The sequence below is a fragment of the Agelaius tricolor genome, unplaced genomic scaffold, assembly GCF_023055355.1.
Source record: "Agelaius tricolor isolate 1412-34295 unplaced genomic scaffold, bAgeTri1.0.p SCAF_1, whole genome shotgun sequence".
Taxonomy (NCBI): domain Eukaryota; kingdom Metazoa; phylum Chordata; class Aves; order Passeriformes; family Icteridae; genus Agelaius; species Agelaius tricolor.
In genome coordinates this window covers 111,754,521-111,777,059 of record NW_027269261.1, presented here as the reverse complement: position 1 = coordinate 111,777,059, position 22,539 = coordinate 111,754,521, and the positions used below count along the sequence as shown (strand labels likewise).

General features: G+C 52.3%; 1 protein-coding gene across 1 annotated transcript; it reads left to right on the top strand.

Annotated features, from left to right (window-relative positions):
* Positions 1-837: 837 nt before the first annotated feature.
* Positions 838-21,610, top strand: TRAM2 (translocation associated membrane protein 2). Its single transcript, XM_071447534.1, has 11 exons — positions 838-1,056; positions 8,385-8,448; positions 11,044-11,153; positions 11,363-11,479; positions 13,054-13,112; positions 13,662-13,746; positions 13,830-13,900; positions 14,581-14,685; positions 14,812-14,970; positions 16,368-16,540; positions 17,162-21,610. Exons 1-11 carry the CDS (start codon positions 937-939, stop codon positions 17,233-17,235), a joined length of 1,137 nt encoding a protein of 378 aa, XP_071303635.1. The 5' UTR covers positions 838-936; the 3' UTR covers positions 17,236-21,610.
* Positions 21,611-22,539: the final 929 nt, after the last annotated feature.

The window sequence follows — 22,539 nt, the reverse complement described above, 5'->3', positions numbered from 1 at the left end:
GAGCTGGAGCAGGGCTGGATCCAGGTCTGGGGCTTGGTCCAGGTCCATATCTGTGTCCACACCAAGTGCCAGGTCTCAGCTCTCGGTCTGGGTCCACATCCGAGCTTTCCATCGTGCGCTGGGTCCAAGTCCCGGGGCGGGGCCGGTGCCGGGTCCGTGTCCAGGGCTGGGCTGAGTCTGGTGCCGGTACTGGGGCTGGGTCCAGGTCCGTGTCTGTGCCCAGGTCTGGTCCAGCTCGGGTGCTGGGTCTCGGTTTGGGTGCGGGTCCGTGGCTGGGTGCAGATCCGGCTCCGTGGCCAGGTCCTGGTGCGGGCGGCGCCGGTGCCGGTCCCGATGCGGGTCGGGGCGGTGCCGGTTCCCGGTGCTGGCCCCGATGCTGGTCGGTGCCGATGCCGGCCCGGTCCTGGTGTGGGTCGGAGCGGCGCCGGTGCTGGTGCTGTTCCGGTGTGGGTCGGGGCGGTGCCGGGTCCGGTGCGGGCCGGGGCGGTGCCGGCTCCGGTCCCGGTGCGGGTCGGAGCGGTGGCGGGTGCGGTCCCGTTCCCGGTGCGGGCCGGGGGAGTGCCGATCCCGGTGCCGGTGCCGTTCCCGGTGCTGGCCGGGGCGGTGCCGGGTCCGTTCCCACTGCGGGCCGGGGCGGTCCCGGGTCCGTTCCCGGTGCGGGCTGGGGCGGTGCCGGGTCCGGTCCCGGTGTGGATCGGGGCGGTGCCGGGTCCGGTCCCGGTGTGGATCGGGGCGGTCCCAGGTCCGTTCCCGGTGCGGGCCGGGGCGGTGCCGGGTCCGGTCCCGGTGCGGGCCGGGGCGGGGTCGCCGCCGGGGCCGAGCGGAGCCGGGCGGGCGCGGGGAGGGCTCAGGCGGCGGCGCCTGCGCGGGGCCATCGCGGCGCTCCGCGAAGTTCCGCGGGGCCCGGGGAAGTTTGGGCTCGGCTCGGCCCCGGCCATGGCCTTCCGCCGGCGGGCCAAGAGCCACCCGCTCTTCAGCCAGGAGTTCCTCATCCACAACCACGCCGACATCGGCTTCTGCCTGGTGCTCAGCGTCCTCATCGCCCTCATGTTCGAGGTGAGACGCCCCCGCCATCGCCCCCCGCCGGGACCGGCTGTCCGAGTGTCCCCACCCCGTGGACGAGGTGACCCCCTCCTTGGTCTGCATGGGGTGTCCCCTCCTGGGGCTGTCCCAGCTCGGGAGGGTCCCCACCCGGCCCAGGTGCCCTCATCCCGTCCGGGGAGGGGGCTGTGGGGTGCGGGACCCCTGGGTCTGGGCTCAGAGTGCCGCCCCATTCATTCCCCATCGCTCACCCGGCACCGGAGCGGTTCCCCACATCGCCGCGGGGACCCAGCCTGCTGCTGGCTTTAGGGGTGGCACATCCTTCACATCCTTCTGCCCCCGCTCCAGCTCTGCCGGGGGTCCCTGCCTGGGGAGGGGGAGCACAGGGGGTGTCAAAACCCCTGCCCCGAACCCACCGCAGCTGCCGGGATGTCCCGAGCGCTGAGGGGCGCATCAAGCGAGAAGCCAAGCCTTGTCTGAAATTCCCAGCTCTTGGAAATGGAAGAAATTTTTTTTTTCCTTTTTTCCCCCTTTTTTTCTTTAACAGTAGCCCTTTTCCAGGTGTTTTCTCCGCAGCCCGCTGATCCCCGCTCCGTGGGACGAGCGCCGGGGGCTCCCGGGCCTGGGGCAGCGGCTCCCCGGCCTTTCCCATCCCGCTGAGCCACGGGAAGGCATCCCCGGCATTCCTCCCCCTGCCGGGGTGGCCGCAGACCCCCGCAAGGCCCCTGTCCCACCACGGCCATGCCGGGAATGCCGCTCCGTCCCTCCCGCTGCTCCGGCTCCTTCCCTGTCCGCCCGCTTTCCCCGTGCCTGGCTCCGGGCATCCCGCACCGAGCAGCGGGCCCTGGTCAGCGGCACCGCCGGCCGGGACCCCCCCGCCTCCCCCGCTGAACCCTCCCCTTCGGCACTGCCACGTTTCAAAGCAAATCCGGATGGGAAAGGGGTGGCCGGGGGGCCTGGCGAGGGAGGAAAGGCTCCTTCTGTAGCAAATCGCAGGAGGAGGAAATCCATTTCCTTAATTCCTCCCCGCTGGCACCCCCTTGCTTTTCTATCCCCCTCTTTTTTTTTTTTACTGCGAACTCATTGAATGAACGAGTCTCTTAGAGCACTCGAACCCTTCTCGACGTCCTTGTGCATGTATGTATATTTATTTAAGGGTTTCAAAACCGACCCAGGAGGGCCAACTGTATTCCAAAGCCACATGCAAATGCTGCAAAGTTGGGCTGCAAGTTTCGTACTCGTACTTTAAAAAGAAAATGCTGCTGAGGTTGCATCTCTGTCTCTGGGTTTCTCCCTGCAGATGGGTTTGTTGCATATTGGTCCTGGTGAAGTGGTACCTGGGCTTGCTGCTGTGGTGCTTTTGGTTGATACGGTGCTGTGAGGGCAGTTCTAAACAATGATGAACCTCCCCCCGTGGAGGTGACAGCAGGGAGGGATTTGTGGTGTATCTGTGGTTTTTTAATGTATTTTAATTAAATCTCCCTCGGATGCTGAAGGCAGCAGTTTGCTACTCTCCAGCAGACCTAGGGAGACAGAGCTTGCCATGCCAGGGTGGCTTCCAGTGCTCCCTGTGGCTGGCAGCATCATCCCTTGGCATGGGGCTTGGGACAGCTCTTGGTCCTTGTGGGTATTTCAGTTTACTTTTATTTTATTATCACATTTATTCCTTCTGCTTTGTTTTCCCCTGGAGGGGAGATCAGCCTCTGCTCTTGCCCATCCCTGCAAACCATCCATGCCTGTTTGTGCCACCTCTGTGGTGAGTTTTGGTGGCAGCTCTGATCCCTTGCCATGCTGAGGAGGACCTGTCACTGTTGCTTCCCCTCCTTCTCCTGTCATCCCTGCTTCCCACCCTGCAGCCAGGCTTGCACCTTCCCCAGTGCCAGTGGCCACAGCCAAGCTCAGGCCCAGCGGAAGAGGCCGAATCCTGCTCACAATAGGCCGTTTCCTGCAGGGGAGGTTTTTTTGGGAAGACACAAATAAGGTTTTTAACCTTTTCCCAGGCATTCCTCAGGAGCTGACTGCTTCCTTGCTCCAGCACCCTGCTTGGGGTGATGCTGTGGGGCTGCCACGGGTCTCCCACTGCTCAAGCACAGCATAAGATGCACCTTGAGCATCTTTTTAGATGCACAACCTTTCCCCATCCACATGGATTCTTCAAGCTGGTAATTCCTCTGTGGCAGGGAGCAGGTGCCAGTCACGATGGGATTTGGTGACATGAGGCTGCTCATTGCTGTTCCAGATAATTTGATTATTTCAGTGTTGTGTGTGTTTTTAGGGATCATTGCATTGCTCAGGGAGGGAAGCCCCAGGCTTGGAGGGAGTTTCCCCAAAAAGAGCTGTCCTGAGCTGGGCACTACAAAGGGTTTTTATTTCCCAGCCAGCCCTAAGCCTTCAGGGTGTGAAAACACACTTGGTTGTGCAGCTGCCTGATGCCAGAGAGGGATTTTGCCGAGTGTGTGCGGCTGCTGGAGCCCAGAAAGAAAAACCTCCCTTTTTCTTTTTTTTTTTTTTTTTTTTTTTTTTTTGTGTAAAACTATTTTTAGTGAATCTGTATAGAAACGCAAAACAGGTGCTTCCCATCCTCATGCAGAAATTACTTTGCATATCTTTTTCCACCCTGCTTTGCAGAAAAATGAAGCAAAGGCCAGGCTGGGTTTAACCTGTGTCCCACCAGGGGTGGTGCCTGGTCAGGTTTGGGGAAAACTTTGCTGATTTTGGAGAAGTTTCTATATTAGATGAGGGCTGCTGTTGTAATCTCTAATGTGGGGACACTGAGGCTCAGTCTTATGCCTGGGGTGATGAAATAAAGCTATAAACCATTGTTTTAGCAGCGGTTCCATGCCCTTGCTGGGCTTTCCCTCTGTGCAGATCGTGGGATGTGAGTCACGGGCTCCCAGGCTCAGAGTTGTGACACTCAGGAGAAGGCAGCTGACGAATGAGCTGCTATTTCCAGGCTTCCTGCTAAATATACTTTCCCCTTCCCAGTCCCCTCTGTAGTACTCTAAAAATTAAGGCCTTCCCATTGTTAATGAGGGAAAACAAAATGCATTCCTGCCTCCCCTGGTCTTTGCCAGATGTAGGAGCCGAGGCATGTGGGGGATGTAAGTGTTGAGTGCTGGGAAGAGTGGAAAAAAGGTAAAAAAGCACAGTATTTAGGTTTATGTTTAAAAAGGGAATAAACAGGAGGGAGGGTGAGGCAGTGGAAATAGTGTCATGCTGGGGGATGAGTTTGTCTGTGGGGGCAGAGGGGCTGCACCGCCCTTGGGAAGGGCTTTTTGTCAAAGCCAGATGTTTACTTTGAAAGGCTTTGGTCCAAAGTTTGGGCTTTAGTTTACATATAGGGTCTGTGTCAATCCATACTGTGCATGAGCAAGTTTGTCTTTCAATAAACTCTGGGAAAAAGAAACCCAAAGTTGTGAGAAAAGCCTTTGGACAGCATTTTGTCTGTAATTAGTCTGAGTTGTTTTTCAAGCCCTGGAAATATTTTCCCAGCTCAGACTGCAGAAAACTCCCCCAGCCTCCCCCACCAGAGGTTTGGAGCTGCTGCTTTCTTCTAGAATGACTTTAACTCAAGCAGGACCATGGGGAGGGTGGCATGCCTGGGGGTTCCTGGCTGTGGTGAAGACTAATCCCACTGGGATGAGTTTTTGGAGAAGAGAAATGTGTTTCATAGAATCTTGGAATTGTTTGAGTTGGAAGGGACCTTAAAACTCTTTCCAACCCTCTGCCATGGGAAGGACAACTTCCACTAGACCAGATTGCTCAGGGCCCTGTCCAACCTGGCCTTGAACACTTCCAGGGATGGGGAGTCCACAACCAATCTGGGCAAGCTGTTCCAGGAGTTTATGGAGTGTGCTGGGGAAGGATGCTCAAAAATTATCCCTCATTCCTGAAAATATTAGTGTTTGAGAGTTACAGTGGGTAATTTCTGGGAGAAGTGCTAAACTGCCTGGATGTGTGTGCTTAGACACCTCTTTAAAAGCCACTTGCACATCTGAACAAGTGGAGTTGGGATTTTGATGAGGAGCATTTCATGGCCAGGGTAAAAACAGCATCTTCTGAATTGCTGGGTGGGGCTCTGAGCACCCTGCTCAGAGTATCCACTGCTCTGTGGAAGGTCTCCCTTCCCATGGCAGGGGGTTGGAACATGATCTTTAAGGTCCCTATCAACCCAAACCAATCTGGGATCTAAAAAAGGATGGGGAGAGCTTTGCTGCTCTGTATTAGGCAGCAATCTCCAGGCTAGGGAGGGAGGTGGATTTTTCCAATCACCACATTATCAGGGATTAAATGCCTGGTGGTAGACAGTAAATGTGTGGTAGTGCTGGGATTGCTTGGCTTTATCTTTTGCTCTGCCACCCTGGGCTGCAAGGTGGATGTGCTGATTTGGTTTCTGGCCATGAGAAACAGCCTCATCCCTATCCTGGCTGATCCAGGCATCTCAGGAAACTCTGGTCTTGGTGGACACATTGAGTTTTGCCTCTTTATCACCCATCTGCACTTTGGTCCATGAGTTAGTGGCTTTAACCAGCAGAAAGCCACTCATTGCTGAGGATGTGGTTCCTTTTTCATGGCTGTAGAGAGCTCCCAGAACAACTGCTTCCCAAATTTACCTGGTTCAGGCACACAGAACCATAAAATCATTAATGTAGGGAAAACCCTCTAAGGTCATCAACTCCAGCCATTCTCCCAGCACTGCAAAGGCCACCACTAATCCATGTCCCCAAGTGCCACATCCCTCATGAAAGTCAGGATGAGGCTGGGATGAGGAACATCTCCCTCTGCATAGAGGTGCCCTTCATGCAGGCCAGGGAGTGGATGAGAAATAAATATACAGTGTTTGCTACATGGTCCCTGCTCTGTGTGTCCCATGGAGACAAATCTCTCCCCCACCCTCTAAAAGGTTGTGCCAGGAAGGATTAGGTTGCATATGAGGAAAATGTCTTTGCTGGAAAGGCAGTCAGGGATTGGAACAGGCTGGAAGTCATGGAGTCACCATCCCTGGAATTGTTCAGAACTTCTGCAGATGTGGCACCTGTGGCCATGGTTTTGTGGTGGGCTTGGCAGTGCTGGGGGAACAGCTGGATTCCATAATCTTAGAGGACTTTTCCAACCTAAATTATTCTATGATTCCATGAATTGTGCCCCTGCCAGTAGCAGTTTAGGGGCAGCTTTGGCTCTACTCACTGCCCTGCAGGGCAGAAGTGTGCCCAGCACTTCTTTTTCCATATCAGCATCCAGTTTCAGAGCAAGTCTTGTGCCTCTGAATAATCCTCACATTGCTCTTCCCACTCCAAACTTCTGCTTTCCCTGGCTGCTTGTGAAATGCTCAAGGCAGGCTCTGAAAGGTTTTGCCATCCCTGGTGCTCATCCCTATTTCCCAAGCCAAGGAAACCTGTTTTTTGCCTTGCAGGTGCCTCCATCTAGGAGGTTACATTTGTCTTTGGTTGTCAAAATATTTCACTGAGGCTTTAGGAAGCAACCTGCTACCCCTCTGTAAGGAAAGGTGGGGGTGCTGGGATGGCTCCAAAGATCCTGGTGGTTCTGCAGCCCACAGGAAGCAAAGGCAGGTGTGGAGATGGGACAAAGCATTGCTTGATGGAGGAACCTTTCTACCAGGTGCTCTGGGAAAGAAGATCAGGAAAAAGAAAAAGATCAGGATTGGAACCTATGCTGGGGCTGAGCTCTGTCCAGGCATTGCTTCCTACCCTGGAGATACTCTGGGGCCATTTTCCTGGACTCACAGCTCTGGCCTGTGTCCTCTCCAGCAGGTTAGGAAGCTTTACCTGGAGATGATGTCTTGTTTCCAGCTGTTTATAGCAATGGATGTCAGCCAGGTACTCGGGGAGCTGCAAATCCATCAGTGCCTGCTGCCTTTAGCACGTCCGTGACACGGCCGCCCATCCCTGCAGCACCACAGCCACCACTGGCTCCATGCCTTTTGTTTCATGCCCTGTGCCAGCCTGTGGCAAGGTTTGGATGTAAACTCCAGTCCTGGATGTGCTTTACAGCTCTGGGATGAAGCAACTTGGCTTTCCCATCCAGCAAGGTCTGCAGGAGCCAGAAGTGTCTCCCTCAGCCAGCTTGAGGCCAGGCGATGCACTTTTTCCATTCCCACCCCAAACTCTGCCCATGGTCTCCATCTCCTGCATCTACTCCTCCACAAACAGAGCACTACATGTGGGATTTCCTTTTTTTTTTCTTTTTTCTCAGTGGAAAAAGTAATAAAATCCCCAAACATCACAAAAACACACCATGGAGTTTGCTGTCCCTGAGCTGGGGCTGCCTGCACTGGTTGCTCAATGTTGATGGTGGCAGGATGGGAACGCTTGGCAAAGTCCCCCTGTCTCCCCCACAAGCTATGGAGCAATTTCCAGCTGGGATTTTAATATCCTGCAGCTCTGAAGCAGTGGCAGCCATGTCTGTGTGAAATGCAGCTCATCTCTGTCAGTGTTTGACAGGCACAGGATTTTTTGGAAATGGTTTTGTTTGAGGATGGGTGCTTGTGAAGCCTTGGAGGGTTGTCTGGGAGCCACGTGAAAGGGAAAATCTGGTGACCTGATGCCAGGGATGGGATGCAGACATGTTTGGTGTTGGGTGTCTGTGCACTGGATTTTACTGTGGCCCCAGTTTGAGGGTGCTTTGGTCTCAGAAATGCAGTTTTGGGGTGTCCTGTGGGGTGGATGCTCTGCCCCATCCCCACAAAGCCTCCTGCTTTGCTGCTGGGGAGGAGCAGCAAAATTAAATTCCTTTGAATTAAAAGCAATTTAGTCAATGGCCACCTCACTGGTGATCAATGGACAGGATCAGAGGGAGTGGCTGGAGCTGTGTCAGGAAAGGTTTAGGTTGAATATTAGGAAAAGGTTTTTTCCACCCTAGAGAGTGGCTGGGTACTGAACAGGCTCCTCAGGGAATGTTCACAGCCCCAAGCCTGACAGAGTTCAGGAAGGGTTTTGACAACATTCTCAGGCACAGGATGGGATTCTTGGGGTGTCCTGTGCAGGGACAGGAGTGGAATTTCCATGATCTTTTTGGTCCCTTCCAACTCAGGATATTCCGTGATTCGATTCTATGATTCAATAAATGAAAAGTGAGCAGCACAGCCCTGGGTTTTGGATGTCCTGATACCTCATCCCAGGCTTTTTTTTCTCTTTTTGGCCATGCACCTGGGATCTTGTGGGTGACCAGTGCGAGGTTCTGTGTTTCTGCAAGTGGAGCTGGTGCTGGCACATCTCCCTGGGTGATTTACCTTTCCCATTGTGATGGGACAAAAAAAAAAAAATGGTTCAGAGGAATGGATTTAACAACTGATTTGCTTCTTCTCCCCTCTGTGTCTTTGACAGGTCACAGCCAAGACTGCCTTCCTGTTCATCTTACCTCAGTACAATGTTAGTGTGCCTACAGCAGGTAAGAGATGCCTCTGCTCCACAAAGAAGCTTGGATTCCTCCCAAGAAGAGGGAGGAGTCTGGTTTGCCCCACATCCTCACTCCCATCTGCCTTGGGTCACCCTGGACTCATCAACTGCTCAGGGTCTTGTCTGGCAGTAAATGCAGTCTGACAGAGATGTTAAAAATAAGATATTTTTGGAAGAAACAAAGTTTGAGTGGCTCAGAACACTCTGATCATGTCTCATGCAGCCAGGGTTGGGAAGAAATCTTTCCAGGGAGTCTGGGGGCTTCCTCCCTCTTTCTGCCATGGCCAGGCCACTCTGTGCTCCCTGCAGGATGAGGGTGCTGCCCCAAGCCTGCTCAGGCAGGATCCAGCTGTGTGATTGCCTGCCTGGAGCAGCTTCTTGTCCCCCTGAGGAGCAGGAGGGATTTACCTCTTTGCCAAGCAGCAGGGGCTGTGCATGTCACCCCTGTCCTGCTGATTTTTGGGGATGGCACCTGGAGGGAGGGGAGGGTGTGGAGATGGACATGGTGCACTGACCCTGTTCACAGGGGTCTCAGGATGAGGGAAGAGACAAGGATTTGACTCCATGTTTCAGAAGGCTTGATTTATTATTTTATTGTATATATTACATTAAAACTATACTAAAAGAATAGAAGAAAGGATTTCTTTAGAAGTGAGCTAAGAATAGTTCTTAGAAGTGAGCTTCTTTAGAAGGTGAGCTAAGAATAGAATAGAATAAGAAGGAATGATAACAAAGGCTCTGTCTCGGACTCTCTGTCCGAGCCAGCTGGGCTGTGATTGGCCATTAATTAGAAACATCCAACATGGGCCAATCAAAAATCCACCTGTTGAATTCCACAGCAGCAGATAATCAATGTTTACATTTTGTTCTTGAGGCCTCTCAGCTTCTCAGGAGGAAAAATCCTAAGGAAAGGATTTTTCATAAAAGATGTCTGCAACAGTGCACAGCATCCCTGATTCACAGGGAGTAAATTCCAGGAGGCTGTGAGCTGGTGCAGCTCAGAAGTAGATGGACCAGAGGAGGTGTCCCAGCTCCCAGCCAGGAGGCTCAGCCTCTATTATTCCTATTTTGGCTGCTGGTTTCTGCCTTCCTGGCTCAGAGCCCCTCTGGATCTGGCAGGGATCTGGGCACTGGCCTGGAGACAGCAGGAGGTGCTTTGGGTAAAGGCCTGGGCTCGGGATGAGCCAAATGCCTGGGGCACAAAGCTTGGCCTGGTGGCAGAAAACTGCAGTTAATTGGGAGTGTTTGAGTAATCATCCAGAGAAAGAGCAGGGTTGGGATTAGGGGAGCTGCAGAGAGGCAGACATGTGGAAGATAAAAGCTCTGCCCTTAAAGGCTTTGGTTATGGCTGAAGGAATCATGCAGCTTCCAGATTAAATTGTGGTCCCTTCTCCCCTGTGGCACAGTCCAGACAACTTCTGCTGCTGGTTTTTTGGGATATATCCTTTCATGATATTAGAAGTCCCAGGGGGCACAGAAGCACCTCCCCAGGACCAGGTACTGGGGTATCAATATAGGGCATGGACTAGTGGGGAGAGAGATCTTACTGCAGCGGCTTCTTGGGAGGAATCTAAATTTTTCCAAGGCTTTCCCACATCCCCCACAGCTCCTGCTAGAGGTGCCCTGGAGAGAGGAGGCAGAGCACATGAATATGATATTATTTTTTTTGGCCTTGCAATTTTGTCTTTTACCTTGCTCTGGGATGCAGGCACCATTTTAACCTCTGGGTCTGCACAGCACTGGGGGCTCCTAAGGACAGAGTGTTTTCATATCCTTTTGCCATGTGTGTTCATAAATCCTGTTCAAATCTTAGAAATCTGGAATGAAGCTTTGTTTAGGGTAGGCAGGGCTGGTGACAGAGCAGTCTCTTCCCAGCACTGGTATCAGGAGAGGACAGACTGGATCAGGGCGAGGGAGAGCAGCAGCCAGGAGTGGGCTGAGCTTCTTGTGATGATACTGCAGCCTTCCCAACTCTGCTTCTTCCCATAAGCTTCAGGGCTGAAAATAGTCACCTAAATGCAGATGTCTGGGATATTTTGGGTGCTGCTGGGTCTCCTGTTGCTCCAGAAGAGCACAGCCCCCTGTGGGTCTTATATCTAATCCACCAGCCCTGTGCTGCTGCCTCAGATCCCTGAATAGCAGAGGGCATCTGCACGTAGGCATCTGAATCCCGCTCCAGCAGTTTTCAGGGAGGAGTGGGAGATCATAAGGAAATGTTAAATCATAACTGAGGGGGTGGAAATCCTATCCCAAGCCCTGATGTTCCTAGTGGGGCATCCCTGATCCCTGCTTCAGCCTCCCATGTCTTCATCCCTCCAGGTGATAAATTCCCATCTCCACAGCTGAGCTATCCCCAGTGGCAGGGGGATGCTTTTAGTGTCCCCAGTGTCCCCTCCATTGGGGTGTGTACCTGTAAGAGGGGAAACCACCAATGTCTGCCACGAGCTACCCCTGGAGAGAGCCCTTTGGCCACTGCCATAGTCATGACCTCTCTCTGGTGTCCCCATCCAAGCTGCTCCCCACTGAGCCCTCACCTGGAAATCCTTTGGGCCACGGGGGTCTGACCCTTGCTCTGGTGTCTTTGCAGATGGGGAGCTGGTCCAGTATCACTATGGGCTGAAGGACTTGGTCACCATCCTCTTCTACATCTTCATCGCCATCATCCTGCACGCAGTGGTGCAGGAGTACGCCCTGGATGTGAGCACCATTCCCTGTCCTGTGTCCTCAAATACCTCAAATCCCACGGGGGGCTCTGCACTTAAATGCTCTTCTGGGGGCGGTCTGGGGGCTGAGGTGGTGATGAGTGAGCCTTCATCCCTGGAGGCTGCTCAGGATGAGGAGGAGAGACAGAGTTGATGGTGGCTGATGTTTTCTTGTTGTTTCTCTCTCCCTCTGCTCCTTCCCAGAAAATCAACAGGCGTCTGCATCTCTCCAAGGTCAAGCACAGCAAGTTCAATGAGTCAGGGCAGCTGGTTGCCTTCCACCTCACCTCTGTCATCTGGTGCTTGTACGTCGTGGTGACGGTAAGGCACGGGGCTGCCTGGCATTTGGGTTTCCAGGGGGAACTGTGGCTTCTGGAGCACAAAATCCCACTGGCAGCAGAGTCCCCAGCCAGCTTCTGGGTCAAAACAGGCACATTTCAGCCAGTTTAGTTTTCAGCTGTGGTGGATCTTTCCTGAAGGCAGTTTTGGGAGATCTTTCCTCCTGTATTGTACAAAGCACAGGTAAATGGGCTGTCAAATATTTTTGGAGCTGGGTCCCAGAAATCCTGCCTGGCCCCATCATCTCCATCCTCTGCTTCAGGACCTGATGCCTTTCTCAGCTTATTTTCCTCCTTGTGTACATTCAGTGCCTTGAGGTTTCTGGGTGCCTTTTGTGGGCTCATGGGGCTTATGGGCAGAATTTTGGGATCCCTCTTTATTGTTCCTTCCTTGGCAAGCTGATGGTGAGGGAATCTTTGAAAACAAGGAAAGCTTGCTGTTCCTTTGGGTGTCAACCCAAAGAATTCAGAGGGAAAACTGTCATTTTGGGAAGGAAGGGAGAGGGAAGAGCAAGTGGTGTGGGAGAGATCTGACTGTTTTGGCAGTGTGAAGTGATGATGCTTTGCTACCTGCAGCCATTGGGGTCCAGCTGTGGACTGCAGTGGCTCTGGGGATGGATCCTTGGGGGCAGATTGCCTCCCCACTGCTCAGAGGATCCTGCCAGCCTTTCTTAGAGAACTACTTTTCCCTTCAAGGCCAGCTTTTCTAGAGATCTGCTGGCACTGCCTCTGCCCCATAGGGCTCTGAGGAAGGAAACTTTGGCAGAACAGTTGATGCTGCTGGTTTTGGGCTCCCTTTGCCCAGTGCCAGACCCATCCCTCAGCAGCTGTGGGGCTGGAACCTCCTGTATAACCCACACTGATGTGATGTGTTCCCCAAACACCCAACATGTGCAGAGCAGGTCACTCTTGTGCTTTCCTGGCCTTCTCTAGCTGAAAAAAAGGGTCTTGGGACAGCCAGGGAATGGATGAGGGTAACTGGGCAGGACAAATTTCCAATTCCAGCATCTCCTTGCAAAGCCTTGGGCAGCATCCATGTGGCAGGAGTGAGAAAGGAGTCCCATTCTCTAAGGCAAGAGGTGGAAAATGAAACTATCCAATTCATATCCAGTTATTTTTGTTGGTGTTTTCTGTTCCTCTTTCTCTTCAGAAGCATTTCTTGTTGCTTAAGTGCTGCTGGGGTTGGAAATGCCAGTGGGGAAGAAGCCTCTGGACCATGCACATGGCTGCCTGAGCCATGCTACAGGAATCTCACCCCTACACCTCCAGAGCATTCCAAACCCCAAAATGTCCTCTCCTGAACTGGGGACCCTCTGTGCAACTGAGCAAGCAGCTTTCAGCCCCCAAACAAGGGGCCTGGTGAAATTTTAGAGGGTTGCTGGAGACCCACAGATGCAGAGCTCGGCCTTGGCTCTCACAGGGAACATGATTTTTCCTGTAGGCTGTGACAAGGCTTGGGTGTCATCCCCAGTTCCTCCTTTCACTGTACCATCATCAGCTCACCCTCTCATAACCTGTTTTGTTTTGGTGAAGCCTTGCCTCTCTTCTCTTTTTCAGGAAGGATACATTTCAAACCCCCGGAGTCTGTGGGAAAACTACCCGCATGTTTATCTGCCGTAAGCACTTGTGAGGGCATTTCGTTCTGGGGCTGGCCACTTCCTTCCTCTCCATGGTTTTCCCTGCTGGGAGTGGGGTGCTGACAGCACAGCACCCTCTGCATGCACCCTGCAGCAAGGATGCTGCAGTGAGACCGTGGGCAGTGGGGATATCTCACTTGTGAGCCTGGGGAGGGGTGTTCCAGAGGGTTTCATGAGGAAGGCCCTGTGGGCTTTGTTACTCATCCTGCCTGTTTCCTGCATCACCTTGGGAAAGTCTCTTTGCAGTTCATTTTTCACAGCAGAAATGTAGTGGGAGATGACCCTTCCTTCTTGGTTTTTAACAAAAGTGAGGTTTTCTGAGAGCACAGAGACCACAGCACAAGCATCTGGATAAATTTTGTGTGTGGCTCTCTCGGCTCAACGAATAATTTCAGCCCTGAAATGATTTCTCCTAAATCCCATGGCTCCAAAACAGTGGAGGGATTGCCCAATGCTGCCCTGGCACTCAGGTTCTTGGGGTCCTGCCTTGGCCTGGGCTGGCTCACGTGGCTCCTCCCTGCATTTCAGGTACCAGGTGAAGTTTTTCTACCTGTGCCAGCTGGCCTACTGGCTGCACGCCCTGCCCGAGCTCTACTTCCAAAAAGTCCGCAAGGTGAGAGCCAGGTGGAGGTTTTGAGAGAGGGAGGGTGGCTGGAGAGGGCTGAGAGGTTGATTTGGCTTTTCTGCCCCTGCCAGGAGGAGATCCCCCGGCAGCTGCGCTGCATTGCGCTCTACCTGCTGCACATCGCCGGCGCCTACCTGCTCAAGTGAGTCACTGCCCCAGCATCCCCTCCCACTCCAGGGATGGGGCTGGGCAGCTGCTTCTGCCCTGGGGGACACCTGGGAATCCTCAGTAGGGTAGGGTGAGGGGCTTAGGAGGAATAAATTGGGTTGTTTCAGTGGAGAGTGACTTTTTACCTAGGCAGGTATATAGGACAAGGGGAATGGTTTTAAACTAGAAGATATTTGGATATTGGGAAGAAATTCTTCTCTGTGAGGGTGGTGAGGTACTTGGCACAGGTTGTCCAGAGGGTTTCCCATCCCTGGAAGTTCAAGGCCAGGTTGGATGGGCATTGGAGCAACCTGGGACAGTGGAAGATGTCCAGGGCAGGAGGGTGGAGTGAGACGATCTTTAAGGTCGCTTCTCACTCAAACCATTCTCTGCTAGAAAGCAGAGCAGCCTTGCCAGCCATAGGGTTTTGTGTTGGATATATCCCAGCTCTGCCAGTGTTTTGGATGGTTTGTTGGTGGTTTGTAGACAGAGATTTCCCCTACTGCAGTCCTACCCCCACTGCTGCACAGAGGTCTGGCTTTGGGCTGGCACTGCAGCTCATGGACAGCAGGGCTGAGGCTGCAGCTGAGTTTGAAGGATGAAGGTTGAAGGATGAAGGTTGAAAGATGAAGTCTGACCATCCCAGTGATGCTTTTTTTTCCTCTTCTCTGCCAGTTTAACCCGCCTGGGGCTGATCCTCTTGCTGTTGCAGTACTTCGCCGAGTTCTTCTTCCACATGGCAAGGCTGGTTTACTTCACGGACGAGAACAACGAGAAGCTGTAAGCAGGGGAGCTGCCTGTGCCTCCCATCCTCCTTTGGAGCCCAGGAGAGCCTGGATCTTGCTCTCTCCTCCTGGGTCAGCACTGGGGCTGCTCCTGCCCACACCTCTGCTTGCCCTCCTGCAGGTTTAATGTCTGGGCCGTGGTGTTTGTGGTCACCAGGCTCTTCACCCTCACCTTGTACATCCTGGTCATCGGCTTCGGGCTGCCACGTGTGGAGAGCCAGGCCCTGGACCCTGAGAGAGGGAACTTCTTCAGCTTCCTCTTCAACAATATTCTCTTCAGGTAGGAATGTCCTCTGTGTCTTCCTTGGGTGTGTTATCCCAGCATGGGTTTTTCTTGATTTTGTAAATCATGGAATACCAGAATGGTTTGGATTGGAGGGGACCTTGAAGATCATCTTGTTCCAATGCCTACTGTGGACATGGATACCATCACTGGACCAGGTTGCTCCAAGCTCCATCCAAATGGGATCCAGACAGTGATGATCTGATCCTGATTCTATTTAGGGAAGGTCTTAGTGAGCTGAAGGGGGTGTGAAGGAAGCAAGGAGGGGTTTAAAGGCTACGGAGAGCCCAAATGGAGGGGAAAAGTCAGGAAATTAAGTGTTAATCAAGTGAAGTTATAAAGTGCAAGCCTATGTTGGAGAAATGCTTGCAGGCTTTCCCTGTTTTACCTGTAAGTGCATTTACACGGATGTGGTCAAGGAAAAGGCATTCTCCCTTCTGCTTGGCCATGTTTTGCTGCTTGTTGATGTGGGAAGCAGAGAGTGGAATGGGCTCCTCATCCCTTGCAGTCTGTCAAGTCTGGGAGCCTTTCTCACCCTTGCAGCAGCTGTGGTTTCAGTTCAGAATTTGCCAAGCATGGTCATTCTCAAGCTTTTTGAAGCCAAGGACTGCTGGCACACCTGAGGATTTGAGGGTCTTTCTTACCTCCCTTCCAGGTGGTAATGATGGATGATCCTTTAGATCATCCAGGGACGTCGTGTCTTGACTGTGCCACTTTGTGTTTTGGGCAGTGCTGGTTGAGATGATCCTGTTCATCCTGTGGGAATCTACAAAACTAGAGGGTTTTGGGAAAGCTGCTAAAGGCAGGCTTAGAGACAGTAGAACTGTGATTAGAGCTAAGCTAGCAGGCTTACAAGTAGGTATTGTGTTCGAAGTGGGCAAACATTGTTTTGACCAAAGATACGTGTGCTTATAGTGGTTGGATAGAACTACTGTCAATGTGCTTTTGCTTTGTGTGATTGGTCAAAAAACTTATAAAGTAAGTTGTAACATTAAGTTCTTAGTCTGCTGCCTGAGATGTGAGCTGGTGGCATCTTCCCATTGTCATAACCATGGAATGAGACTGATGCTGAAAAATAAAACAGCTCAGGGCACGTTCCACAGCAGTCCCATCCCGTTTGTAATTTGTACATATACCCCTGACCAGCAATACATCCATTTCTGCCCTAAAGTTGAAAGAATCAATGAATCAAAACCTGAGAGCCTTATGAGATGGAGGGAAAGGAAGGTGGCTGCTCTGGGCTCAGGGGTGGCAGAAAAGAGAGATGGTGGCTGGAGGGATGGCATCTGCCACGTGGGGGGACCTCGGCCACCACCCCCAGTGTGGGGGGAAGGCCGGGCTGGGGGTGGCCTCGCTGCTGTGTTCTCAGCCTGCCTCTTCTCCACCCCTGGCAGAATGAGTGTGCTGCTGTTGGTGTGCCTCTTCCAGGCCTCGGTGATGTGGCGCTTCATCCACTTCCAGCTGCGGCGCTGGAGGGAGTACTGGAACGAGCAGAGCAGTCGGAAGCGAGCCGCCGCCGCCGCCGCTGGCACCAGGCAGCAAACCAAGCTGCTCAAGAGGGACTCGGGTGAGTGCTGGAAGGGTGGCACTGTGGAGGGGTCAGCCCTGGGGTCCAGCATCCCCCCAGCATGGTGCTGCCCGTGCAGGGTGTCCCTAGCAGTGTCCTGATGTCGTGGGGGTTTCCCCATGTCTGTGGGACAATCGTGAGAGAATAAAGGGTTTGGCTTGTGCAAGGGACAAAGTTTCTTTCTCTGTAGAATCACAGAATGGTTTAGATTGGAAAAGACCTCTGAGGTCATGGAGTCCAACCTTTGTCCAATCACCACGGTGTCAACCAGACTAGAGCACTAAGTGCCACGTTAAGTCATTCCTTGGACACCTCCAGGGGTGGTGACTCCAAACCTCTCTGAGCAGCCCATTCCAATGTTTAATCACCCTTTCTATAAGGAAGTTCCTTCTAATGTCCAACCTGAACCTCCCTTGTGGCAGCTTGAAGCCATTTCATCTTGTCCTGTCCCTTGTTCCCTGGGAGCAAAGCCCCACCTGGCTGCACCCTCCTGTCAGAGACTTGTGTCAAGCGAGAAGGTCCCTCCCAAGCCTCCTTTTCTCCAGGTTAAACACCCCCAGCTCCCTCAGATTACACTCCAGAGCCCTCACCAGCTCCATGTCCCTTTGTTGCCACCCCCAGGTTACCATGAAAATGGAGTGGTGAAAGCAGAGAACGGAACCTCACCCCGCACCAAGAAGCTCAAGTCTCCATAGAAGCCAAGGGTTGTCTCCTGGGGAGGAGGGCGAGATACCAGGACTGAGCAGCCCCTCCTCCTGCTCCTCACGAGCGAGCGGCGTCCCAAAAGGCTCGGGATCATCTTCCCAAGGTGTCTCTCGCTCTCCTCCCTTCCTTTCTTGCTCTCGTGAACCGTTTGCAATAAAACCAAAAAGGCCCCGTTCCCCTTCTCCCATCCCCCTCATAGGAACCTTTTCCAGCCCTCCTGGTTTTGCCTTCCTCTGATCATAAACCAGCGTGCAATTTTTTTTTTTTTCCCTTTTCTATTTTAGTGTTTGGTTATTTTGGTTAAATGGTTACAAATGTATCATAGATGGTTCCAAACAATCCTTTTTTCTCCTACAGCATGTTCCTCCCCTCTCTTCATGGTGCTTCCCTGAGCCCCTGGGACAGGGCCACGACAGCTTGAAGGCACCAAATGTGTGTTATGGGATCAGATTCCTGGGGGAATGTGCTGGGGCTGTGAGATCTGAGGCTCAGGGGTGCTCTCAGGTGAGATGGGGCACAACTGGCCAGCACTCAGCAGGATGGTGATGCTGCAAAGAGAGACCAGGGTCTGATGGAGGAAGCTCAACCCTGTTTTGTCTCCTGGTGGACCTCTGGTTAACTGGGGTATTCTGAACCCTGTTTTTGAGAATTTTTGTGAGCTGGGCAGCAGAGAAGGGAGAGAATTTCCCTCTTCATATGGAAGGTCCACCTCCCAGCCTCTGCTTGCCCCAGCTGGGTTTCTCTTGGCTGCCCCGTGGTTGTTCTGAGCCCAGGGCTCTGCAGCTCTCAGTGTTTTGTTAAGAGGCAGCAGCATCCTCAGTTCCATGAGAATCCTTGAGGCCTGCCCTGCTCTGAGTGTTGGCCTGGCTCTTGTCAGCTCAGCCCTTTGCCAGCTTGTCTGTGCCTCTTGGACCTGGTGTTCTTGTTGCTTGTGACCACATCCAAGTGACAATGGGTTGCTGCAAAGGGTTTTTGCATCATTGGGACTGTGCCCCTCATGCTGTCACCTCAGCCTTCCTCGTCCCTACCGTACCAGTCCAGCCATGCCATCGGCAGCCACCAGCTTCACTCTTTGTTTCCAAAGGATACAGTGCTTGTATCTACCCAAGGTGCTATCAAATCCAGGGTTTCTTCCAAAAATCCTAGCCCCTTCATCCCTTTCTGAGCTGTGAATGAGATGACAGGGAAGGAAGGCGAAGGAGGCCGGGGCTGCAAGGAGCAGCTTGCATTTAGGAAGAGCCTGGCTTGTAACACGTAGCTGTTGGCAGATGGAGTTGTCTCAAATCTACCTCAGAGGCCATCTGTTGCTGCAGACCACTTTCCCCTCTTGCTTCTGCCCACTGCCACCTCCACGTGCTGGCAAGAGGTTTTGTGGAAAGCCAGATCCCACCAGCTTCACCCCTCGCTGAGTCTGCTGGGGAGCAGCATCTGCTTGGGGTTTCGTGGGTCAGTGCCATCTCTCTGGGCTTCTTTTTGGGGCACCACGCCAAGCTAGGTTTGGCAGGTGAGCAGTAGTGGCACCTCTGTCCCCACACTGTCCTCTGGGGCAGTTCCTGAGCTGGGCTTTGCTGTTGGTGCCTCTTGTGCAGTGAAGTCGGCCGTAGCTTTAGTTCTGCTTGGCACAGCAGGAGCAGGGGACTCGTGGTGTGTCCCCTTGGCTGGGTGAGGAGAGGGACACAGAGCTGGGCTGCTGTCCATGTGCAGTCCAGGATTGATCCTTGGTGTGCCCCTGGCTCAGCCCCTGGGGGCACCTGAACTCCTCTCTCTCCAAGTGCAATTCCAGCTTGAGGCTGGTGCTGTTGTCCTTCGCACCAGTCGTGTTTTGAGGAATGGGTGACAGTTGATTTTCTGCCCCTCTTTGAGCTGAGTTGGGTTTTTCCCCCATTTTTCTGGGTGTCTTTTGTCCTTCCTCCCCCTCTCCTTGTTGAGGAGGCACTGGAGGAAGAAAACATGCAGGGATATGAGGACAGTTGGTCAAATTCCACTTGTTCCTCAATCCCCACAACATTTGAGTGTCAAGTGAGAGATGCTGGCAGGAGAGGGCTCTCCCTGTTTTCAGGGGATCTGGGGAAGGAGGCTGGAGCAGAGCCCCTGGTGGTGCCTTGCCATTGCTCCTCCTAGCCTGTGCTGGGAGGATAAGACACTTTTTGCCTCAGAGGCAGCAACAGGACCCGCATTGCAGCGTGATCGGGGGGGAAAGAGCTTTATGTTGGGGAGGACATGGAAAAGGCTGAGTGTGAGAGGTTTTTCCTTTCTCCTGCCTCTTCCCATCCACTTCCATGCCCTGCCAGTGCCCTCCAGGAGTGACTGCTGGCTGGCACCTCCCCAGAGCCTCAGCCAGGCCTTTCTGCAGTGCCGGCGCCTTGCAGCAGCGAGCTGCTGACTCTGTTAGCAGGTGACACATAGAGGCCCCCAAAACCACGGCTGCTGAGTGATTCCTCCTCCTGCCTGCTTGGCTTCAGGCAGCTTTTCCACTTGCACAATCCTATCTCTGTACAGTAGCTGGTGATGCTTTGTATCCCAAGTGCCTTATGTTGTAGCCTCTCTGTGCACTATAGCAGTAGCTGAACACCCTCCTTTGTTACTACGTATGTACAACATATGCTACATTTATGTGTTTTCTGTTTCCTTTTTGATAGAGCTACCAGGAAAAGGGACATTTGTTTTTGAAGCATTTCCATGTGTTCTTTTTATTATTTTGGTTTTTTAAACCTATAGATAATGGGGCTTTTTTTTTTTTTTAGCCCTCCCTTATATAGTCCTCAGAAATCCCCACTTTTCTGTTAGACCCAAACCTGGCAGATTGTTCTTTTTTGAGCTGAGCCTTTGTTGTGAGGCAATATCCACTGTCATCCTGGAGGTTTGCAATCCCATCTCCATCAGAGGGGCTGTCATGGGGTGCTCCTATCCCTGTGTTGTAGTGCAAGCACAATCCCTGGGCTGCAAGCCTGCAGTAACTGCTGCTGTTTTTCCTGTGTCCTTGTCATTTCTCAGCAAATCCAGCCTTCCTTTCAGCCCAAAGAGCTTTTTCTTGGAGCATTTTCATTGCAAGCCCTTAGTGGTCAGTCTGTCCTTGGCCTCTCTGCCTATGAAATGCCACGAGCTCACTTCCTTTTACTGGATGCTCTTCTCATGCCCCATCTGTGTCATCTGCAGAAAACATCATGGAATTGTTGGGTGAGGTTGGAAAATGCCTCCAAACTCGTCAAAGTCCAACCTTTACTCCAACACCAAGATCCAACCCCAAACAGGAGCTCTTGTCCACCACAGTGCAGAAGGTGATGGAGATTATCCAAAACTTCCAGTGGGACATGATTCATTGCACTCTTCCCATGGGCTTGAGGCTGCTTTAGTAGTCTGTGTCCATTATCCAACCTAAGGAGGTCAAGAATTGAGTAGCCTGTGGTTTTTGGGGTGAAGTGTAGTGTTTTCCTGTCCTAGCCTAGAAGATCTGTGAAATACCAGCACTAGTTCTCTTTTCTTGTCTTAGGTAGTTGGAGAATGGTCTTGGGAAGAGAAAGGGGTGGAGGAAAAACAGATGTAGCATTTCACATACAGTTTTTTGAGTGACTCTTACATTATGGGGCATTACAGTTGCGTTTTATGTTGTTGTTGTTGTTGTTATTTAGGATTCTTTCTTCTTACTCATCATGTTTGGGTTAATAGTAGCCAAGTTCCAGTTCCCCTGTAGGTCCCCTTACCTTCAACTCAGTGTTTTACCTTAACAAAAAGGTGTTTTTGGTGAGCTTCCTAGTTGGAGGGAAGTGTGGTCGCTCTGGGATGTCTCCTCCTTGCCTCCCAGTGACTCTGGGAGCTTGGAGCCATCCTGCCTTTGCTGCAGTGCCTGGGGCTTTACAGCAGCCTCAGGCTCTTGCCTTTGGTAGATGGACCCCAGGTTGTGTCAGCAGTGGGTGGAGATGATTGGGTTTGATTTACAGCCTTCCAGGAAACTTCATGGGGGATGAAAGGTTGGTTTAGAAGGTTTTATTCCCAGCAGTGAGGTCTGTTCCTCCTCCTTGGAGCTGTGTGTGGGGTTTTTCTGGGAAGAATGGCTGTTGGAAAAGCCAGGGAGAGGTGTGTAGTTTTTCCTCAAAAATGTTGAACTCAGCTGATCAAACTTCAGCAAAGGAACTCGAGGAAAAATTCTGTTCTTCCATTTTTATGCTTTAGTGCAAATTTCCTGATTTTGGAGGGGGTGGGGGGATTAACAGTCTCTGGTATTTTATCCCATTTGTTTCATTTTTCCTGTCACTTCAGTTTTTGTACGGATTTTGTTTGTTGTTGTTCGTTGTTCAATGACTTTTGTGATAAACTCAGCAGAAGTATTTTTCTGAAATAAATAAATAAAAGGCATAGATTCTTCCAGTGCTGTTTCCACTGATGCTTTATTATTGCTAAGCTGTGCATGTGGCAGGGGCACCTTCCACTATCCCAGGCTGCTCCAAGCCCTGTCCAGCCTGGCCTTGGACACTTTCAGGGATCCAGGGGCAGCCACAGCTTCTCTGGGCACCCTGTGCCAGGGCCTCACCACCCTCACAGGGAACAATTTTTTCCCAATATTCAATCTAAATCCTCTTTCAGTTAAAAGCCATGCCCCCTTCTCCTGTCACCCCAAGCCCTTACAGCTGGGATTCATCTTCCCACATTTCCCATGTCCACAGCACAGGCAGCTGCTCCAGAGTTCATTCTTTGTAGCTGCTTTCATCAGAGGGAGTGGAGGATAAGGGTATTTGTAGGAGATGATTTATCTGATGTGGTTTAGGCGCATATTTTTGGTGAGCTATATTGTATATTTTGTGCAGCTGGCCCCAGGCACACGACATCACTTGGCTGAGGGTTAGGTTATGGTTTCATAGCCTGTGCAGAAAATAGTTTCTTACTTTCTACAGCTCAAGTCATTTCATCTGTAAGTTTTTGGTCTCTTGAAATCTGAGGTGGACCAGAGATCCCTGGAATGATCCTTGGTCTGGGTGAGCAGCAGCACAAAACAGGCCCAGAAGAGAAGAGCAGTGACCTTTCCAAACAAGGGGAGACAGGAGAGAGCTGTCACGTGGGGACTCTCAGCTGTCTGAGGGCAAGTGGGAATCCATGGCACAAAAGCTGAATTAAAGCAACATTTTGTTCCAGAGAGCTTTGTTCTCTGTGTGTGTGACAGCTGCCTTTTCTGGGTGCTCCATGGCAACACCTGGCAGTTGTCACTTGGGGTGAGAGGGCTCCTGCCTCGTTACCTTCATGGGGAGATGAGTAATGGAGCAGGGGTGTCATAACTATTGTCATGCCAACTTCCCATGTTC